The 17,957-nt window shown below is 43.2% G+C and overlaps 1 protein-coding gene across 2 annotated transcripts in view; it reads left to right on the top strand.

The window, feature by feature from the left end:
• The window catches only part of LOC124046333 (peroxidasin-like), a 104,043-nt gene extending 87,731 nt beyond the window's left edge, over window positions 1-16,312 (top strand). For both annotated transcript variants that reach the window (XM_046366601.1, XM_046366600.1), the window contains 7 exons: window positions 87-583; window positions 688-822; window positions 970-1,178; window positions 11,556-11,670; window positions 11,851-11,983; window positions 12,975-13,088; window positions 13,668-16,312. In XM_046366601.1, coding sequence (XP_046222557.1) covers window positions 87-583; window positions 688-822; window positions 970-1,178; window positions 11,556-11,670; window positions 11,851-11,983; window positions 12,975-13,088; window positions 13,668-13,838 — 1,374 coding nt within the window. In that variant the 3' untranslated portion in view covers window positions 13,839-16,312. The remainder of the gene's footprint in view (window positions 1-86; window positions 584-687; window positions 823-969; window positions 1,179-11,555; window positions 11,671-11,850; window positions 11,984-12,974; window positions 13,089-13,667) is intronic.
• The last annotated feature ends 1,645 nt before the right edge of the window (window positions 16,313-17,957 follow it).

Here is a 17,957-nt window from a genome sequence, read left to right as displayed (position 1 = left end):
ATTAAATGTACTGTGTCTGTAAGTAATTAAAAGTATGATGTTGACTATAATATTGATGATGATGATGATTTCACCCCCTCCCTCAGGTCCTGGGTGACGCGGGGATGAAGCTGATTGGTGACTACCGCGGGTACAACCCCAACGTCAACGCCGGCATCCTCAACGCCTTCGCCACGGCCGCCTTCCGCTTCGGACACACCCTCATCAACCCCATCCTGTACCGGTTGGATCAGAACTTCCAGCCCATCCCCCAGGGCCACATCTCACTACACCGCGCCTTCTTCTCTCCCTTCCGCATCGTCAACGAAGGGGGCATTGACCCTCTGCTGCGGGGACTGTTCGGAGTGGCGGGGAAGATGCGCGTGTCGACCCAGCTGTTGAACACGGAGCTGACGGAGAGGCTGTTCTCCATGGCCCACTCCGTGGCGCTGGACCTGGCCGCCATGAACATCCAGAGAGGAAGGGATCACGGGATACCGCCCTACAACGACTACCGGACCTTCTGTAACCTGACCTCAGCACAGAGCTTTGATGACCTGAGGAACGAGATCAAGAACCCCCAGGTCAGGGAGAAGCTACAGAGGTATGTTAGCTATGAGGCTTTCAGGAAACTCACCCCTGGATAAATCAAGGTTAAATTACTGTATTACCTTATCAAAAACAATCTGTACTCTTCTCTCTCTCCAGGCTATACGGCACTCCCCTGAACATTGACCTGTTCCCTGCTCTGATGGCTGAGGACCTAGTTCCTGGGAGCCGGCTGGGGCCCACCCTTATGTGTCTGCTGGCTGCCCAGTTCAAACGACTCAGAGACGGGGACCGGTGAGCTCACATCCCCTCAGCTACCAATTCGAGTCAGATTACTTTTTCCCTCCCTTTCAGAAGGATGAGATAGTTACAGAAGGGTAGCCTTTGTGTTTATGGTGTGTTTCCAGATAACTAGTGTAACCTTCCCTCCTCCTGGTGCAGGTTTTGGTATGAAAACCCAGGTGTGTTCACCCCGGCCCAGCTGACCCAGCTGAAGCAGGCGTCTCTGACAAGGGTGCTGTGTGACAACGGTGACAACATCACCCGTATCCAGCAGGACGTATTCAACGTGGCAGAGCTGCCCCACGGATACGGCAGCTGTGATGACATCCCCAACATTGACCTGCGCATGTGGCAGGACTGCTGCGAAGGTGGGTCACATGGAATATAAAACACGTTATTCACATTGATGCTGTGTCTTGAAGGACTCCTTCTTCCCTAGATAGTCCACTACATTTTGCCATAGACATAAGCTGTGTTCGAATACTCATACTAACCACACTACCATACTATTTGTGACGTGAATTGACTATATAGTATGCTTATTGGTCATAGTACGGATATACAGTTGAAGTCGGAAGTTTACATACACCTTAGCCAAATACATTTAAGCTCAGCTTTTCACAATTCCTGACATTTAATCCTAGTAAAAAAGAAGCAGTGGCTTCTTCCTTGCTGAGCGGCCTTTCAGGTTATGTCGATATAGGACTCGTTTTACTGTGGATGTAGATACTTTTGTACCCGTTTCCGTTTCCTCCAGCATCACAAGGTCCTTTGCTGTTGTACCGGGATTGATTTTTAGTTTTCGCACCAAAGTATGTTCGTCTTCAGGAGACAGAATGCGTCTCCTTCCTGAGCGGTATGACGGCTGCGTGGTCCCATAGTGTTTATACTTGCGTACTATTGTTTGTACAGATGAACGTGGTAACTTCAGGCATTTGGAAATTGCTCCCAAGGACGAACCAGACTTGTGGAGGTCTACAATTTTGAGATCTTGGCTGATTTCTTTTGATTTTCCCATGATGTCAAGCAAAGAGGCACTGAGTTTGAAGGTAGGCCTTGAAATACATCCACAGGTACACCTCCAATTAACTCCAATTATGTCAATTAGCATATCAGAAGCTTCTAAAGCCATGACATAATTTTCTGGTGTTTTTCCAAGCTGTTTAAAGGCACAGTCAACTTAGTGTATGTAAACTTCCGACTTCAATTGTAGTTAGTATGCCAAAAGTTCCCAGGTGTCAAACTAAATCCCCAAAATATGTATTTTACGCGCAGAGGACACTTTTCCCGTACTTTAGGGCCCATAATACTATTCTTCAGGAAATGGGCGTGGCTTCACATCGTTTTCAGCTTTGAAGAAAATGGTGGAAAATATGTAACTGAAGTACAAGAGATACAAATTAATTGCTTTAACTAATTTTAACAAATGTTAAGAAGATGTTGAGCAATGTAGTCAAGTGTTGCCTTTTCAAATAAGTTACCTTACACGTTATGTTGGCTGACAATTTGTTAGGTAGGCTGTCCTTACGAACCACATAGCATATCATTACAGTAGTATATACCGGTTTGTTGTTAGCTAACATCAGTTGGCTACTTATGCATCAAACTTGCCAGTATATTAACTATAGGCTAACTAACTACCCAATGTTTATTAGATTTTTCCCATCATTCTTAGCTTAGATAAATGGTATACTCGTTGTGTGTTCTCAATGGACATTCAGGTGCAAATTCATTCGATTTCAGAGCACTTTCGTCTGAGTGTACCAGAGCGCAGAATAATGAATTTACGAGCGCAGTTACAGTCACCAATGCTCTGGATAACATGAAAACTGCCTAACCAGCTCTGCTAGGGCGAGTAAAATGGTCAGAGTGGTTCATTTGTATCTGGAAGTAGCTAGCAAGCTAACCAACGTTAGATTGTAAAGTCAGAACGCTCAAATCAACACTACTCCTCGATTTGAGTGTCCAGTGTGCGCTCTGACAGCGAAACGCTCAGAATTTACATGCTGACAATCTGACAACGCTCTGAATTTACGAGCGCACTCTGGCACTCCAGATTGAATTTAAGAACACACCCGAAGTCGTAAAATATCTAAGTAGTAATTTGTTATGCTAACTAGCTAGCAAGAGGTTGCATAGTAATAGGTTTTTGTTTCTGAGCCTTTTATATTATTAATCATTAGGTAAAATAGAGACATGAGGGGTGCCATAATGACGCTTGGGAGAGGCTGAGTGCAGGAAAATGATCACATGTAGCAGTTCTGATAAGGGGAAGAACCGTTTAAGGCCCATATCACTCATCTCCCTTCGTAGAAATAATGATGCAATGTTTCGTGATAACGAGGAGACTCCATCCAAAGTGAGTTATGTATACTACCACGGGTGAAACCATGTTTTTGTCTAATGCAGCTGTATTGACCCTCTGAACAGAATAAACTTGGTTTAACCTTTCTAGAGCAGGCATTCAGCTAGCGGAAAACCTCAACAACATTCCGCTGAAAAGGCAGCGTGCGAAATTCAAAAATATTTTTGGGAAATATGTAACTTTCACACATTGACAAGTCCAATACAGCAAATGAAAGATAAACATCTTGTTAATCTACCCATCATGTCTGATTTAAAAAATGCTTTACAGCGAAAGCACCACATATGATTATGTTAGGTGATAGCCAAGTCAAAAAAACACACAGCCATTTTTCCAGCCAAAGATAGGAGTCACAACAAGCAGAAATATAGATCAAATTAATCACTAACCTTTGATGATCTTCATCAGATGACACTCATAGGACATCATGTTACACAATACATGTATGTATTGTTCGATAATGTGCATATTTATATCCAAAAATCTCAGTTTAGAATCGCTCGTTATGTGCAGTAATGTTTTGATTCCAAAACATTTGGTGATTCTGCAGAAATACTCATATTAAACATTGATAAAGATACAACTGTTATTCACAGAATTAAAGATAGACTTCTCCTTAATGCAACCGCTGTGTTTTTAAAAAACTTTTCTGAAAAAGCATAATCTAAGAACGGTGCTCAGAGCTCAATCCAGTCAGAGAAATAGCCGCCATTTTGGAGTCAACAAAAGTTAGAAATAACACTAAATATTCACTTACCTTTGATGATCTTAATCAGAAGGCACTCCCAGGAATCACAGTTCGACAATAAATGACTGATTTGTTCCATAAAGTCCATCATTTATGTCCAAATAGCCACTTGTTGTTAGCGTGTTCAGCCCAGTAATCCATCTTCATGAGGCGCAAGCACTTCGTCCAGACAAAAACTCGAAAAGTTCCATTACAGGTCGTAGACACAAGTCAAACGATGTATGGAATTGATCTTTAGGATGTTTTTAACATAAAACATCAATTATCTTCCAATCTGAGAATTCCTATGTCTGAAGAAAAGCACTGGAACGAGAGCTAACTCTGTCGAGAGTGCGCGTCACAAGCCTGTGTCACTCTGCCAGGCCACTGACTCAAACAGGTCTCATGAGCCCCTCCTTTATAGTAGAATCCTCAAACCAGTTTCTAAAGACGGTTGACATCTAGTGGAAGCCGTAGGAAGTGCAACTTGACTCCATAGACACTGTGTATTCGGTAGGCCAAACTTTGAAAAACTACAAACCTCAGATATCCCACTTCCTGGTTGGATTTTTCTCAGGTTTTCGCCTGCTATATGAGTTATGTTATACTCACAGACATCATTCAAACAGTTTTAGAAACTTCAGAGTGTTTTCTATCCAATACAAATAATAATAAGCATATATTAGCATCTGGGACAGAGTAGGAGGCAGTTCACTCTGGGCACGCTATTCATGCAAAAGTGAAAATGTTGCCCCGTATCCCAAAAACGTTAAATCTTTCATATCATCAGTTGAGTTTGTTCTCGGAAAATTAGATCCTAACGATAGCAACAGCATCAATTTCCGGTAGACAGGCGACGAGCTAGTAGACTCAACTGAAAGGATACTGTTAGTTTACAGTATACTTACATTAACTAATAGTATATGATATATGTAGTATATACTCATTAAGTTGTAGTATACTGTATGTTAGTATGGGTATTCGAACACAGCTCTAGTGTATTGTCTTTCTATGTTGCTTTGTTCCAATGTAGCGATCTGTGGGAATTGGGAGTCTCTGGGATGGGTTGTGTTGATGCTGTGTTACACACTTGTGGACTGTGGCTATGGTACAAACCTATTCAGTCAACTTCCTCTTCTCCTTTACATCATCAGAATGGAATGATTTTTAGAACATGCTGCTTCCATCTTGCATACAAATAAAGAACGCTACCAAGACTGGTACTCGGGGTTACATAGTGTTAATGTTCCGACGTTTAGTTCTGTGGAGCGTGTAGTCAGAAGCAGCAGGACAAGGGTCCAGTTCTCTGTCGTGTTGTGCTAACATTCGATTAGGAGGCACCTGACTGAGCTTTGTGTGTAATCACTGGTCAGTACCCCACAGTGTTTTAAACAGCATTTACAAAAGTTTGACATTGTGCGTTTGTCTGATAGTGGTATCTGTATGACTGCTGTCATGTGAAAACATCAAGCAAGATAAGATAGTGAAGAGATGAAATAATTAACATATCTCCAGGCTTCATCTTCTCACAGTGAAAATGGGCTTTGACTAGGGCAGGGCTTGGGTATCTTTTGAATTGATTAGTGTCTCCAATGTACCTTTGATCAACATTAGAGCAAATGCAATGGGTTATTTAGCTGATTTTGGTAGTGTGTTTGTCTTGAGAGATGAAGAGAATCAGCTACCTCTTCTGTTGTACCCTATTACCATCTGGCCTCAGAACTGCTGTTACATAGCCAGGATTTTTAAGAGATATTACCGTGTGATTGTAGGGGATAGAGACTATATTGAGAGTTAAAGGCCTGAAGTTGTTCATTCTATCCCAGGATTCTATTTACTAACCCAGCAGGATACAATGGGATGACAGTAGGTACACATTTGAGAGCTTTCAGTGGGAGTTTGTCTCGCTTCATCCACATTATTTGGTTAACGTGTCGTCAGATGTACGAGCAGCGCAGCCAATTCACCAATTTACTGAATTTGCCAAAGCATGCAATAGTAGTGTCCGGGGTGCACAAGAGGTTTTCATATTTGGAGTGCAGCTGAATGTTCCCTCCAACGAACCCCTGAGTGGATGACTCTGAGCCTCTTATTCTGGGTGGCTGGGTGAGAATACAGGACTTCTGCGAACAGTAGGCTATTACACATAATAAGCTATTTACTCCCTACTGTGAGACACACTCCAGTCGCCGTGCATTTTCCATTGGATCATTTGAATATGTTGGCTGAAGGCACGAGTTGCACTGAGTTAAAACATTTGTTTTCAGGTGGATACTGTGGTGTGCTTGTCCCGTGTGGCTCAGTTGGTAGAGCATGGTGCTTGCAACACCAGGGTTGTTGGTTCTATTCCCACAGGGGACACATCCACAAAATGTATCCACTCACTACTGTAATTTGCTCTGGAAAAGAGTGTCTGCTAAATGACAAACATGTTAAATGTGGGGGATGTTTCACCCCACTCGTCCTCCACCCTTTGGTAAATCACATTTTATTGGTCACAGGCGCCGAATACTGTAAATGCTTATTTACGAGCCCATTCCCATTAATGTAGAGTTAAAAAGTAAGAAAAATATTTGTAAAAAGAAACAAGTAAGGAAATAGTAACGCAATAAAAGAACAATAGCGAGGCTAGATACAAGCAGAACCAATACAGAGTCAATGTGCAGGGGTACCAGGTAGCTGAGGTAAATTAGGTAATAGAGCATGTACATGTAGGTAAGGGTAAAAGGGATAGATAATAAACAGAGTATGAAGTGTGTGTGTGTGTGTGTGTGTGTGTGTGTGTGTGTGTGTGTGTGTGTGTGTGTGTGTGTGTGTGTGTGTGTGTGTGTGTGTGTGTGTGTGTGTGTGTGTGTGTGTGTGTGTGTGTGTGTGTGTGTGTGTGTGTGTGTGTGTGTGTGTGTGTGTGTGTGTGTGTGTGTGTGTGTTTCGGAGTGTGAGTGTGAGTCTAGTGAGTGTGCATTGAGTCAGTGCAAAAATAGAACAACTAAAAAAAAGGGACTAGGCAATCAGGACAGATAATAAACAGTGTGTGTGTGTGTGTGTGTGTGTGTGTGTGTGTGTGTGTGTGTGTGTGTGTGTGTGTGTGTGTGTGTGTGTGTGTGTGTGTGTGTGTGTGTGTGTGTGTGTGTGTGTGTGTGTGTGTGTGTGTGTGTGTGTGTGTGAATGTATGTAGTGTGTCTGTGCGTGTGCGTGTGGCGTCAGTATGTGTGTGTGTGAGCGTGTGTGTGTGTGGCATCAATATGTGTGTGTTTTGTGTGAATGTGAATGTATGTAGTGTGTCTGTGCGTGTGCGTGTGGCGTCAGTATGTGTGTGTGTGAGCGTGTGTGTGTGTTAGCGTGTGTGTGTGTGTCTTTCGGAGTGTCAGTGTTGTATCTGTGAGTGTGAGTCTAGTGAGTGTGCATTGAGTCAGTGCAAAAAATAGAACTAAAAAAAAAAAAAAAATGGGGTCAGTGTAAATAGTCCAGGTAGCCATTTGATTAACTGCTCAGCAGTCTTATGGCTGACGAGTGGAAGCTGTTCGGGAGTCTTTTAGTCCCAAACTCCGGTACCGCTTGCCGTGTGGTAGCAGAGAGAACAGTCTATGACTTGGATAGAACCAGTCTTCTTGAGTTTGACTCAACAAGCTTGGCACACCTGTATTTGGGGAGTTTCTCCCATTCCCAGTGTCACTTAACAGCTATTTTCAGGTCTCTCCAGAGATGTTCGATCAGGTTCAAGTCTGGGCTCTGGCTGGGCCACTCAAGGACATTCAAACACTTATCCCAAAGCCAGCCCTGCGTTGTCTTGGATGTGTGCTTAGGGTCGTTGTCCTGTTGGAAGGTGAACTTTCTTTCCTCCAGATGTGACGCTTGGCATTCAGGCCAAACAGTTCAATCTTGGTTCCATCAGACCAGAGAATCTTGTTTCTCATGGTCTGAGAGTCTTTAGGTGCCTTTTGGCAAACTCCAAGCGGGCTGTCATGTGCCTTTTACAGAGGAGTGGCTTCCGTCTGGCCACGCTACAATAAAGGCCTGATTGGTGGAGTGCTGCAGAGATGGTTGTCCATCTGGAAGATTCTTCCATTTCCACAGAGAACTCTGGAGCTCTGTCAGAGTGACCATTCGGTTCTTGGTCACCTCTCTGACAAAGGCCCTTCTCCCCCGATTGCTCAGTTTTGCTGGGCGACCAGCTCTAGGAATATTCTTGGTGGTTCCAACTTCTTCCATTTAAGAATGATGCAGGCCACTGTGTTCTTGGGGACCTTCAATGTTGCAGAAATGTTTTAGTAGCCTTCCCCAGAAATAAAGTATTTCTGTTTTTTTATTTTAATAAATTTGCAAATATATATATATATTTTTTAACTATCATTTTGTAGCCTATAGATTTTGTTGTAATGTTTGAGTCACTAAAATATCATATGAATACAAATTAAACATGGCAAAATGTATAGAATTGCATGAAAATGAGTTTTTAAACTGCAACATTTTCTCTGCACCCCATGGCAAAATATGTAGAATTGCAAGAAATAAGGGGATGTTTCCCAATGCTGGAAGGGGGGCCTGAGTGAAAAAGTTTTGGAACCACTGCAATAGAGATTGCGTCATTTGTGGATCTGTTGAGGCAGTATGCGAATTGGAGTGGGTCCAGGATTTCTGGGATGATGGTATTAATGTGAGCCATGACTAGCCAAAAAGCATTTCATGGCTACAGATGTGAGTGCTACGGGGCGGTAGTCATTTAGACAGGTTACCTTGGCGTTCTTGTGCACAGGGTCTGTGGTGGTTTGCTTGAAACATGTAGACTGTAATATGGTAATTCATCAATTAATAGTGAAATCAACAAATGTCAGAAATCAAGTCAAGAATGCCATTATGACTGTATCAAAATCAGCATTGGACAACAGCCAACTAGTTTAATCAGCCTTTGCTATGAGCTCAGATAATTCCCCTTGAGTATTTAAGAGCCAGACCTAATGATTTTGGGACTAAATATATGACTCTGCTTTAATAAAGGGTGCTCTGTGTCTCTTATCCTTAGATAATTGTTTTCCTTTCTTCTCTTGGATCTGACCCTGGATTCATTTAGCCTTCACAAATGAACATGGGAAAAGACAAGCTAATAAACAGTGAATATCCTGTCAGTGGAGAGGGTCAGACTTGGATAGGGTCAGAGGAGAAGAGGACAGAGTAAATGCATTTTCACAATAAGCACTTGTCTTTCAAATACATTGCTACAGTTGTTAGTTTGCTAACTAGTGAATTTTTGCCATATTATCATAGACATGGTATAATTCAAAAGACCTCTAAACAAGATATGGTATCGAGAACAAGATACAACTAACTGAAACAAGACACCTATGATTCCCCACATGGCAGCTTCCTGTCATTGTTGCTAGCTGTCTGATCAGAATCATACCAATGTTTTGTCACTCATTTTGTTGCCCAGAGTCTCCGTGGATTACTCTACACGCAGCCAGAGTCAGTAGCCGCAGCATCGCCCAACATCTAAATCTGAACAGATTGGCTAGTGATACACACACTTGGCACTCTGATTGGACCAGCAAACTGTCAATCAGCACAGGATCTGGTGCAAGGAAAACGTCAAATTGTAGGGAGAGAGGATTGCCATAATAAACCCACTACCAATGGGGCAACAATTGCTAGCTTTTACCTACTGGTCTTTTGGTAGGTGACAATGGCTAGCTTTTACCTACTGGTCTTTTGGTATGTGACAATTACTAGCTTTTACCTACTGGTCTTTTGGTATGTGACAATTACTAGCTTTTACCTACTGGTCTTTTGGTATGTGACAATTACTAGCTTTTACCTACTGGTCTTTTGGTATGTGACAATTACTAGCTTTTACCTACTGGTCTTTTGGTATGTGACAATTGCTAGCTTTTACCTACTGGTCTTTTGGAATGTGACAATTGCTAGCTTTTACCTACTGGTCTTTTGGTATGTGACAATTACTAGCTTTTACCTACTGGTCTTTTGGGATGTGACAATTGCTAGCTTTTACCTACTGGTCTTTTGGTATGTGACAATGGCTTGAAATGGATTGTTTACTTATGAAGCTTGCATTTGCATTGTCATTCAAATTAATTATTACTTTGGTGAAGATGCACCATTAGGCACGGCTCTCCAAACTCACGCCAGTGGAGTTATTTTTGGATTCTGTTGAAATGTTTGATATTGCTTTCACACGTTTAAATGCATAGGCCCTATGTGGTAAATCTATATTATTTATAATTCTACAGAAATTGCTATCGTGTCGTCATTCCATCCCCGTACCGTTTATTGCAACACGTCGACATTTCTGTGTCACGTTTGATAGGTCTACAATCCATTTCCAGTTAGCCAACCATTTGTTCCCCTGCTCTGAGTGGGCGCGATGTTTATAATGCACATGAACGTTCGCAAGTCTCATGAGGTAGAAGTTCTCTTTATTTAATGAAATGTAACATTTCCTTGATTCATATTTCCCTGATTACGTCGGAGTTCCATGTGTCTGTGTCCTACGTTCTAGACGATTTTGCTATTGTAGCCCCCGCGCCTCAGGCCACGCTTTGGAGTCTGTACGTTGAATAAGAGAAAATTATTGTTCCACGTATGCATGGTGTTGAAATATCATTTAGCCCTCGTTAAGTCTGATTGAAGACAAATTTACCAATGTAACAATGGATGTGGAAATTGCCTTTTAACTGATTGAATCAGTTTATTCGTTGTAATTGCCAATTGGGTAATTGTATGGTCCTGGGGGCCAAAGTTTGGCTCTATACTCTCCCCCTTTACCTGTGTTGGTTCAGATAGGACAGGTTAATCCTGACACAGAGGTTATTTATTTTGGGCTATTGCCGTGTATATCTGTGAATATTTGGTAAATCTACTTGTATATTTTGTATAATATGACACTTTCACCAATGGATCACCAAGACCTGGAAATAAATCTACACTCTGAGCACTTCAACCTGCCCTGCCTTTTGCAGATTACAGGCCCTTACCACTGCTACAAGGTCTATATTTTACAATTACATAGGCTAATTCAACTAATAAAATTGGCTGACTGGTAGCCTCAATAAGTAGACAAAGATGTGTATTTGAAGTCATTGCATGTATAGATTTTTTTTACTGGACTTGACTTGCTGTTAGAATGGGTGACTTGGACTTGACTCCAGTCTTTACCTGTTCTACTTGGGACTCAACTTGAGACTCGGACCTTGTCCCACCTCTGCGGCCTTCTACCCCTGCGACGCGAGCGTAACAATTTTGTGACTTTGTCAGGCAACCTGTCTATAAGGTGTGTGCATGTGTTTGAGGGCTGGTGAGACGAGTGTATTATCTGTTCTAGGACCAGTCTGAATGGCCTTGTGTGGGAAGGTGGCCTCTCATTAGCTCTGCTCTCAGATCAGCTCTTTGAAGTGTGATGAAAGGGGACTGGCAGATGAAGTGGTGTGTATCCAGGGAAGATCCCCCACCTACCACCCACCACACTGTACTAAGGTGTGAGTGAGAGACTAAGCAGAGACACTTAAGATACCACCCTTACCAGTGATCACATCACAGCCAAGACTGCACAGTGCATGGGCCCTGGGTTTTAACTCATTGGTCTTTATGCAATCTGAGTTTCCTGATATTGACTAAATTGTGAGTTGTTGTACCCCCCCCCAGACTGCAGGACCAAGGGTCAGTTCAACGCCCTGTCCTACCATTTCAGAGGGCGCAGGTCAGTGGATCAGAGCTCTGCCGAGAAGAAACCTGCCAACAGCATACAGCAGAACATCAGGTAACTACTAATGCTACTTGTTTGGTACCTTGTCATTCTCCGACTACATTAAGTTCCTTGGATGTGATAACCATTCTGCATCATAGCTAACAACTGTGGTGACTAAAACCATTATAACTTACAAAGTTATGCTATAATAAGGTTGTGCTGAATTTTGGGGTGTGTTTTCTTACATTCCAGCCCAGCTGAAGACGCTACTGAAAATCTTGTGAATGTCACCCTCACCTCACAACAAAGCACTGAACCCTCGCTGAATGACTTCCAAGACTTTGTCATAGACATGCAGAAGACAATCACAAGTTTACGAAAGCAGGTGAGAGCAGTTTGTGGGTTTGTTCGGCACGACTTGAGTGTTACCCCAATTTCATTCTGGCTGCTCAGCACACATTCAAACAGCAACAACGGGTATTTTTGGGGTAGTGATTTGAGTGCTTATTTCCCTCCTTCCTTTACGCTGCAAGTCCAGACATGTTCAGCTCAGGCTCTTACAGGTAGAACCCATACGGAACCGTGTAGAATCCAGACACTGTTCCAATATTATTATTATTAGTCTATTTTCAATATCCCCAGATTGAACGTGATATGCTGCCTGAGGGTAGATGATCATGTAGCATGTAGCACACTGGGGTGGGATGAAGGGGAACTAACGGTGCTGTAGGCTAACATGGCTTTGATTAAGTCCTCAGCGGTGTAGAGGATTTAAACAGACCAGGCCCCGAGTCCCAGCTTTGGCCCCTCTGTGTGCTGCCTAGGTTTTTCAATGCTAAGGGAGGGTTATTGATTGTAAGTCGATGGTTAAATAAATCTAGGTTGTTCGCGTGACTCGTATTACAGGAAATACATGGGCGGTGTGTGCGTGTACATATGTGTGTACATGCTTTGTGTGGCGCTCTGATCTTCAGTTAGCTGAGAAAGATGGCATCACGGGCCTCATGGGGTGCATTACTAAAGCAGTAAGGCCAGAGGAGGTGTGGTATATGGCCAATATAGCACGGCTAAGGGCTGTTCTTAGGGATGGCACAATGCGGAGTGCCTGGACACAGCCTTTAGCCGTGGTATAGTGTCCATATATCAGAAACCCCTGAGGAGCCTTATTGCTATTATAAACTCATTACCAACATAATTGGATCAGTAAAACTAAATGTTTTGTTATAGCCTGGGTATACGGGCTGATATACCATGGCTTTCAGCCAATCAGAATTCAGGACTGTAACCACCTAGTTTATAAAATAGTTTAACCTGGCTCTCCATACCTCCTTTTCTTCATCTCCATTTACCCCTCCTGTCCCTGTCTGTCTGTGCAGATTAAACGACTAGAAGCTCGTCTGAGTAAGACAGACTGCACTGATGCGGCGGGTCGTGAGCGATCGGACGGAGAGAGGTGGAAGAATGATCCATGTTCCACATGCGAGTGCAAAGTATGTACACACACAGACACACGTGTCCATACAGACCACACACACACAGGTGCACACTACACACAGACTTGCACAACTACAGTCTATTCACCACCCACTCCTCAACAGGCACACAGTGCGATGTGTACAGTATATTCACTTTTCACATTCACACCCATTTTATCAGGCCTGTCTGCCATTAGGGGCCTCTTCCCACACCTTTTTACACTGCCCGGAGTTGGGCTAGCTGATTACATTGACAGTGCCAGCACCACTCCGCTCAGCACCATGCCAGTGCCAGAATCCACCTGTCCTGTCCTGTTCTGTCCTTGTCTGGTGCCATTGGCCAGCATTACATCCTCTCTCTCTACCTTTTGGCAGTACCAACCTTCTGGCACGGCAGACCCATGTACAGTATGTCACCTTTCTGCTTGACCAACTCATTTGATCTCTTTATCTCCATGACTCTCTCGTCTCTCACTGTTCTAACTGTTGGCAGAGGGGAAGGTCTCTCATGCCAAACCTGACGGTCCCCCTCTCTATTTCTTTCCCTCTTTCCCTCACTCTCTCTCTATCTCTTTTTTTCTTCCCTCACTCCAGGGTGCTCAGGTGACGTGTTTGGTGGAGTCGTGTCCGCCGGTAGAGTGCCAGCGGCCTGTGAAGCTAAAAGGAGCATGCTGCCCCGTGTGTCACAACCAGGGAGAGGGAGCGGCCAGCAACAGCCATACCCAGACAGGGAAACAGGCACCGGGTAGCCACCAGCATGTATAACGTCTCAGGGGCCACCGTGTATACACACAGAGGGAGAGACCCTGACGGTGTGCTTACTTTACAGCCACCTGCACCCAATTGCCTCGTTTTCTATTCGTTTTTTTGTGTGTTTTTTGTTACAAAAATCATTATTATTTTTTTTTGATTGATTTTGATTGTCATGTCTCCATGGCCAACTAACTGCTGGAGGCTTGGTTTCAAATCCACTGGCAACGGGAGAGCAGTCACTATTAATCTGCTTCCTTCTGGAACGAATGAATAAATGGATGGATGGACAGATGGACAACCCCTCTTCCTGGCCCGGGGCCTCCCAAACAGGGCCTCGGAGAGTCTCTGATCTGAAGTGTTACCCCACCACTGCATTTGAAGGCCCCACAAAACGCCTGAAACAAATGTGTGTTGTGAAGAGGAGGGAATGTCACTGCAGCCGCGCAGGAAGGGGAAGTAGGTCGGCCATGTTGTCTCACAAAGCTTTCTCAGGTTAGAGATGCCGGAAAAAAAATGGTGCTAATTGTCCCCTTTTATCTTAACGATTTAGTCACTAAAAACTTCAAAGTATTGTTTTTGTTTTGTTTGTTTTTTTAACAATATGCAAAGCAACATATACACTCATTATGTGCCTTCTCATCTTTAAAAAAAAAATGCATTTGAGAACATTTTTTTTTATTTGCTCTAAATACATTTTATGTAGAAAATGACTTCTGCTTTTACAAAATGTTTATGGTGCTCTATAACATATTCTAAATACCGGTATGTATTTCTCCCTTTTGTATCACCTGCTTACATATGAAGATAATGTGAAGCCCTACAAAAAGTTTTGTAATGCAAAGATGTCTACTGATTATTACCTTGTTATCACATCTGTCTCCAATGGCAACTGTTGGTGAACTGAATAACATCTGGTATTTAGATATGTTATCTCCCCAAGGCCATGTCAACCCTTTTATCAAATTGAGGGAGGTTGGTTGGAACTGGGGCTTGGGGTTGGGTTTGAGGCGGGATGTTCTCTTTTGGCCTAACCACTTCTTACTGGAAGGCATAATGCATTTTTATCTCTCAAGAGATGCATTTCACACTCCCATGTTGTAAAAGCAGTGAAAAGCCATTTGTTACCACTATAGAGATGTAGTCGTTTTTGTCCCGACCTTTTCAGTTCGCCTACTCCCTCAGTGCCTACAGCAAACCTACCACAGCAGTTTTCTCAGTCTTACCCATAGTTGACCCCTCTACCCCTCTGTCCAGCATTAACCCATAATCAAACGTAGACATTGTAGGACTTCAGCCATACCACTTTACTTTAACTATCTGGTGCTCTCATAACCCAATCCACAGCTTTTCAGCTCCAGTTTACAGAAGGACACTCACTTACATGCATTCCTGTCCCATTCCCAAGCACTCCGTCAATATGATGTTGTAACCATTCTCCTCTGTGTGCTGGAGAGTGTGTGTGTGACCAATCATCCGTTTTTTCTGGCGGCTCCTCGGAGCGTCTCTTTAGTGTTAACGCGGGTGATAAACCTCGCCTGACTCTCATCTCTTAGGTTCCTGGGAGACGATGGAGATGGAGATGACGTCATTTGGCCGGGTGTGCGAGGAGCAGACTTTGACCTCTCTGACCCACACGCCGATCTAATGGAAGCCAGATGGGAGGGGAGGGGGAATGGGAGAGGATGCCAATCAAATATCTGGCGCTGCTTTATTTCTGGAGGCTGTCTATTGTTAGTAATCAGCCAACAGAGTGTGTCCCGTTGACAGACACACACACATACAGGCCCAAATACCAGTCACTCAGCCCCTTGTGCTGGTCCACTCTGCTCAAACAGTGATTCATAGTTATCTCTCTGCATTATCTTTGTGTTGTCATGGTGATGTGCTCAGAATGTCCCAGAAATCAGATACAGTATGTACAGTATGCTGGAGGTGTTTGGGGTTTCTCCAAGAATGTCAAAGCAATCATGTGATGGTGGTGGAGCCTCATAGCAATGTTGGCACATTGGTATCAAACCACATGGATATTTCCTGCTTGTGTGTTGTAGACCTATACAGTTTCATCTCCTTCCGTGTTTTAACCTTTTCTTTTCTCCTCCCTGTCATTTCCTCTGGGTACCTTTGTTTTTACTCCTGCTCCAGTGTATGTGTGTGTGTGTGTATGCGTGTGTGTATGCGTGTGTGTATGCGTGTGTGTGTGTGTGTATGCATGGACTCCCAGGGTTTGGCTCCCCCCTTTTTTTATTTTCATTCTAACCCCTCATCTTAGTGGTCTCTCTTTTGTTCCCCAAACCCACCACTGTCCCCAGAATGCACTGCTCTGCAAGACTGAACATGCTTTGCCTACACTGTCCCAACGTCAGTGGTCAAAGTGGATACCTATCTGACAATTGTATTGTAAGTTTGCCAAAGAATTGTTTGCACTGTAATGTATGCCTCTCTACAATAATAAAACAATAGGCCACATTTGAAATACACAACTACAATGTTTGTTTCTGGCCTGTTATTTCCCGAGTGGATGCTGCTTCTCCCTTTAGATATGTTTCCAAACCATCTCCGTTTGGGGAAACATGTACAATACTGCCTCATGTAAAGAAGATTGATAATCGAGTTGTATGTTTCAAAACAGATGTGACCTAACCCAGTTTTTCCCCAATGCTAGCAATCCTGTACTGTTCTACTGTGTACAGCCGTCCCTCATGGTCTGTTGTGATATGGATTTTAGACTTGAATGGAGAACAAAAGTAAGTCATGTTTAATGAATACTTGTTGTCGTGGAAACCATATCCCCTGTGTGACTAAGGGAAATCTGTCTGTGGGAACTGTGTTGTGGCATTGTGGAGTTAAACAGACCCAGATGTTCTGTGGGTTTACTAGTTGGAGAATGGCTGTGCTTCATTTAATTTCTCTCTAGATTGGTCTGTAGAATGATAGAATTGTTCTGTTTTGGGACCTACCAACGTCTTTGGTTACCTCATCTATAGGGACAGTTGTTTTCCCTGACCAGCTTTACTCTTGTGTGGGAACGAACAATGTCTTTTGATACCTGATGTAATTATAGATTTAGTCACATCCTCATTGTAAACCCCTTTGTGTGGTGCACAGATGTGTTGTTTTCAGGATGTGAAATGAGTGTTGTAAACAGACCAACAAGCATCAGAAAGCTTTGTTAACCAAACAGGAGACAGCTGGTGTTTACTGAATGTCTCCTTCCATTGATCATCAAACATTATTAATGTTATTCATCATCATCATGCCATGGGTGCTTTTTTAATGTTTTTGTGAGGAAAAGTCTGTCTCAGATGTACCTCGGGTAAAAATATTTTTTTTAAAGAACGGGATCTTTTCAACCAAAGTGTTCACTTGAAAGGACTTTTATTTTCAAGTAGGATGTCTGATGCAATGGTTTATTGTAGCTCTTACAAAGATATCCCAAACATTGTCTGGAGGAAATTGGCTCCAATTAAGCGCCGTCCACAGGGTATGGCATGGCGTTGCAAAATGGAGTGACAGCCTTCCTTTTTCAAGATCCATTTTACCCTGTACAAATCTCCCACTTTACCCCCACCAAAGCACCCCCAGACCATCACATTGCCTCCACCATGCTACATTATTTCTGATCAATTTTATTTTATTTTAAAGGACATTTCTAAGTGACCCCAAACTTTTGAACAGTAGTGTACATTGGGATTACAATTTATTCATAATGAGAAAGTAGTGAATGAATGAAAAGTTCTCCATGATGCTGAACCATCACGGAGTATTAATCAAACAAGCTCCTGTCTTGACATGCAGCAGTCTGCTTGGTGTCCACTTCTGGCCTATTCGCTGAGGCTTGTCTGAACCGGGTGACCCCTCTTTCTCTCCTCTCACTCCCCGTCTTTCTCTCTCTCCTTCTCCAATTGTCCATCACTTTTTTTCTCTCTTTTCATTCCTCCTTCTTTCTCTCTATTCCTGGCTGCTTGTCAGAGGGTCTCATCCTTGTCCTACCTCTGGTGGAAGCTCCTCACGCAGCCATGGAGACTGGAGGGAGGAATGTAAGGAAGGAAATTGGAGGTGGAAATGAGGTTTCCAGTGGCAGGCCGGATAAAAGGCCCCCTCTTCCCAGTCAGGAAAAGCTATTATCACCAT

This window comes from Oncorhynchus gorbuscha, linkage group LG10 (assembly GCF_021184085.1).
Source record: "Oncorhynchus gorbuscha isolate QuinsamMale2020 ecotype Even-year linkage group LG10, OgorEven_v1.0, whole genome shotgun sequence".
Classification (NCBI taxonomy): domain Eukaryota; kingdom Metazoa; phylum Chordata; class Actinopteri; order Salmoniformes; family Salmonidae; genus Oncorhynchus; species Oncorhynchus gorbuscha.
This window is presented reverse-complemented; position numbering and strand designations above follow the sequence as displayed.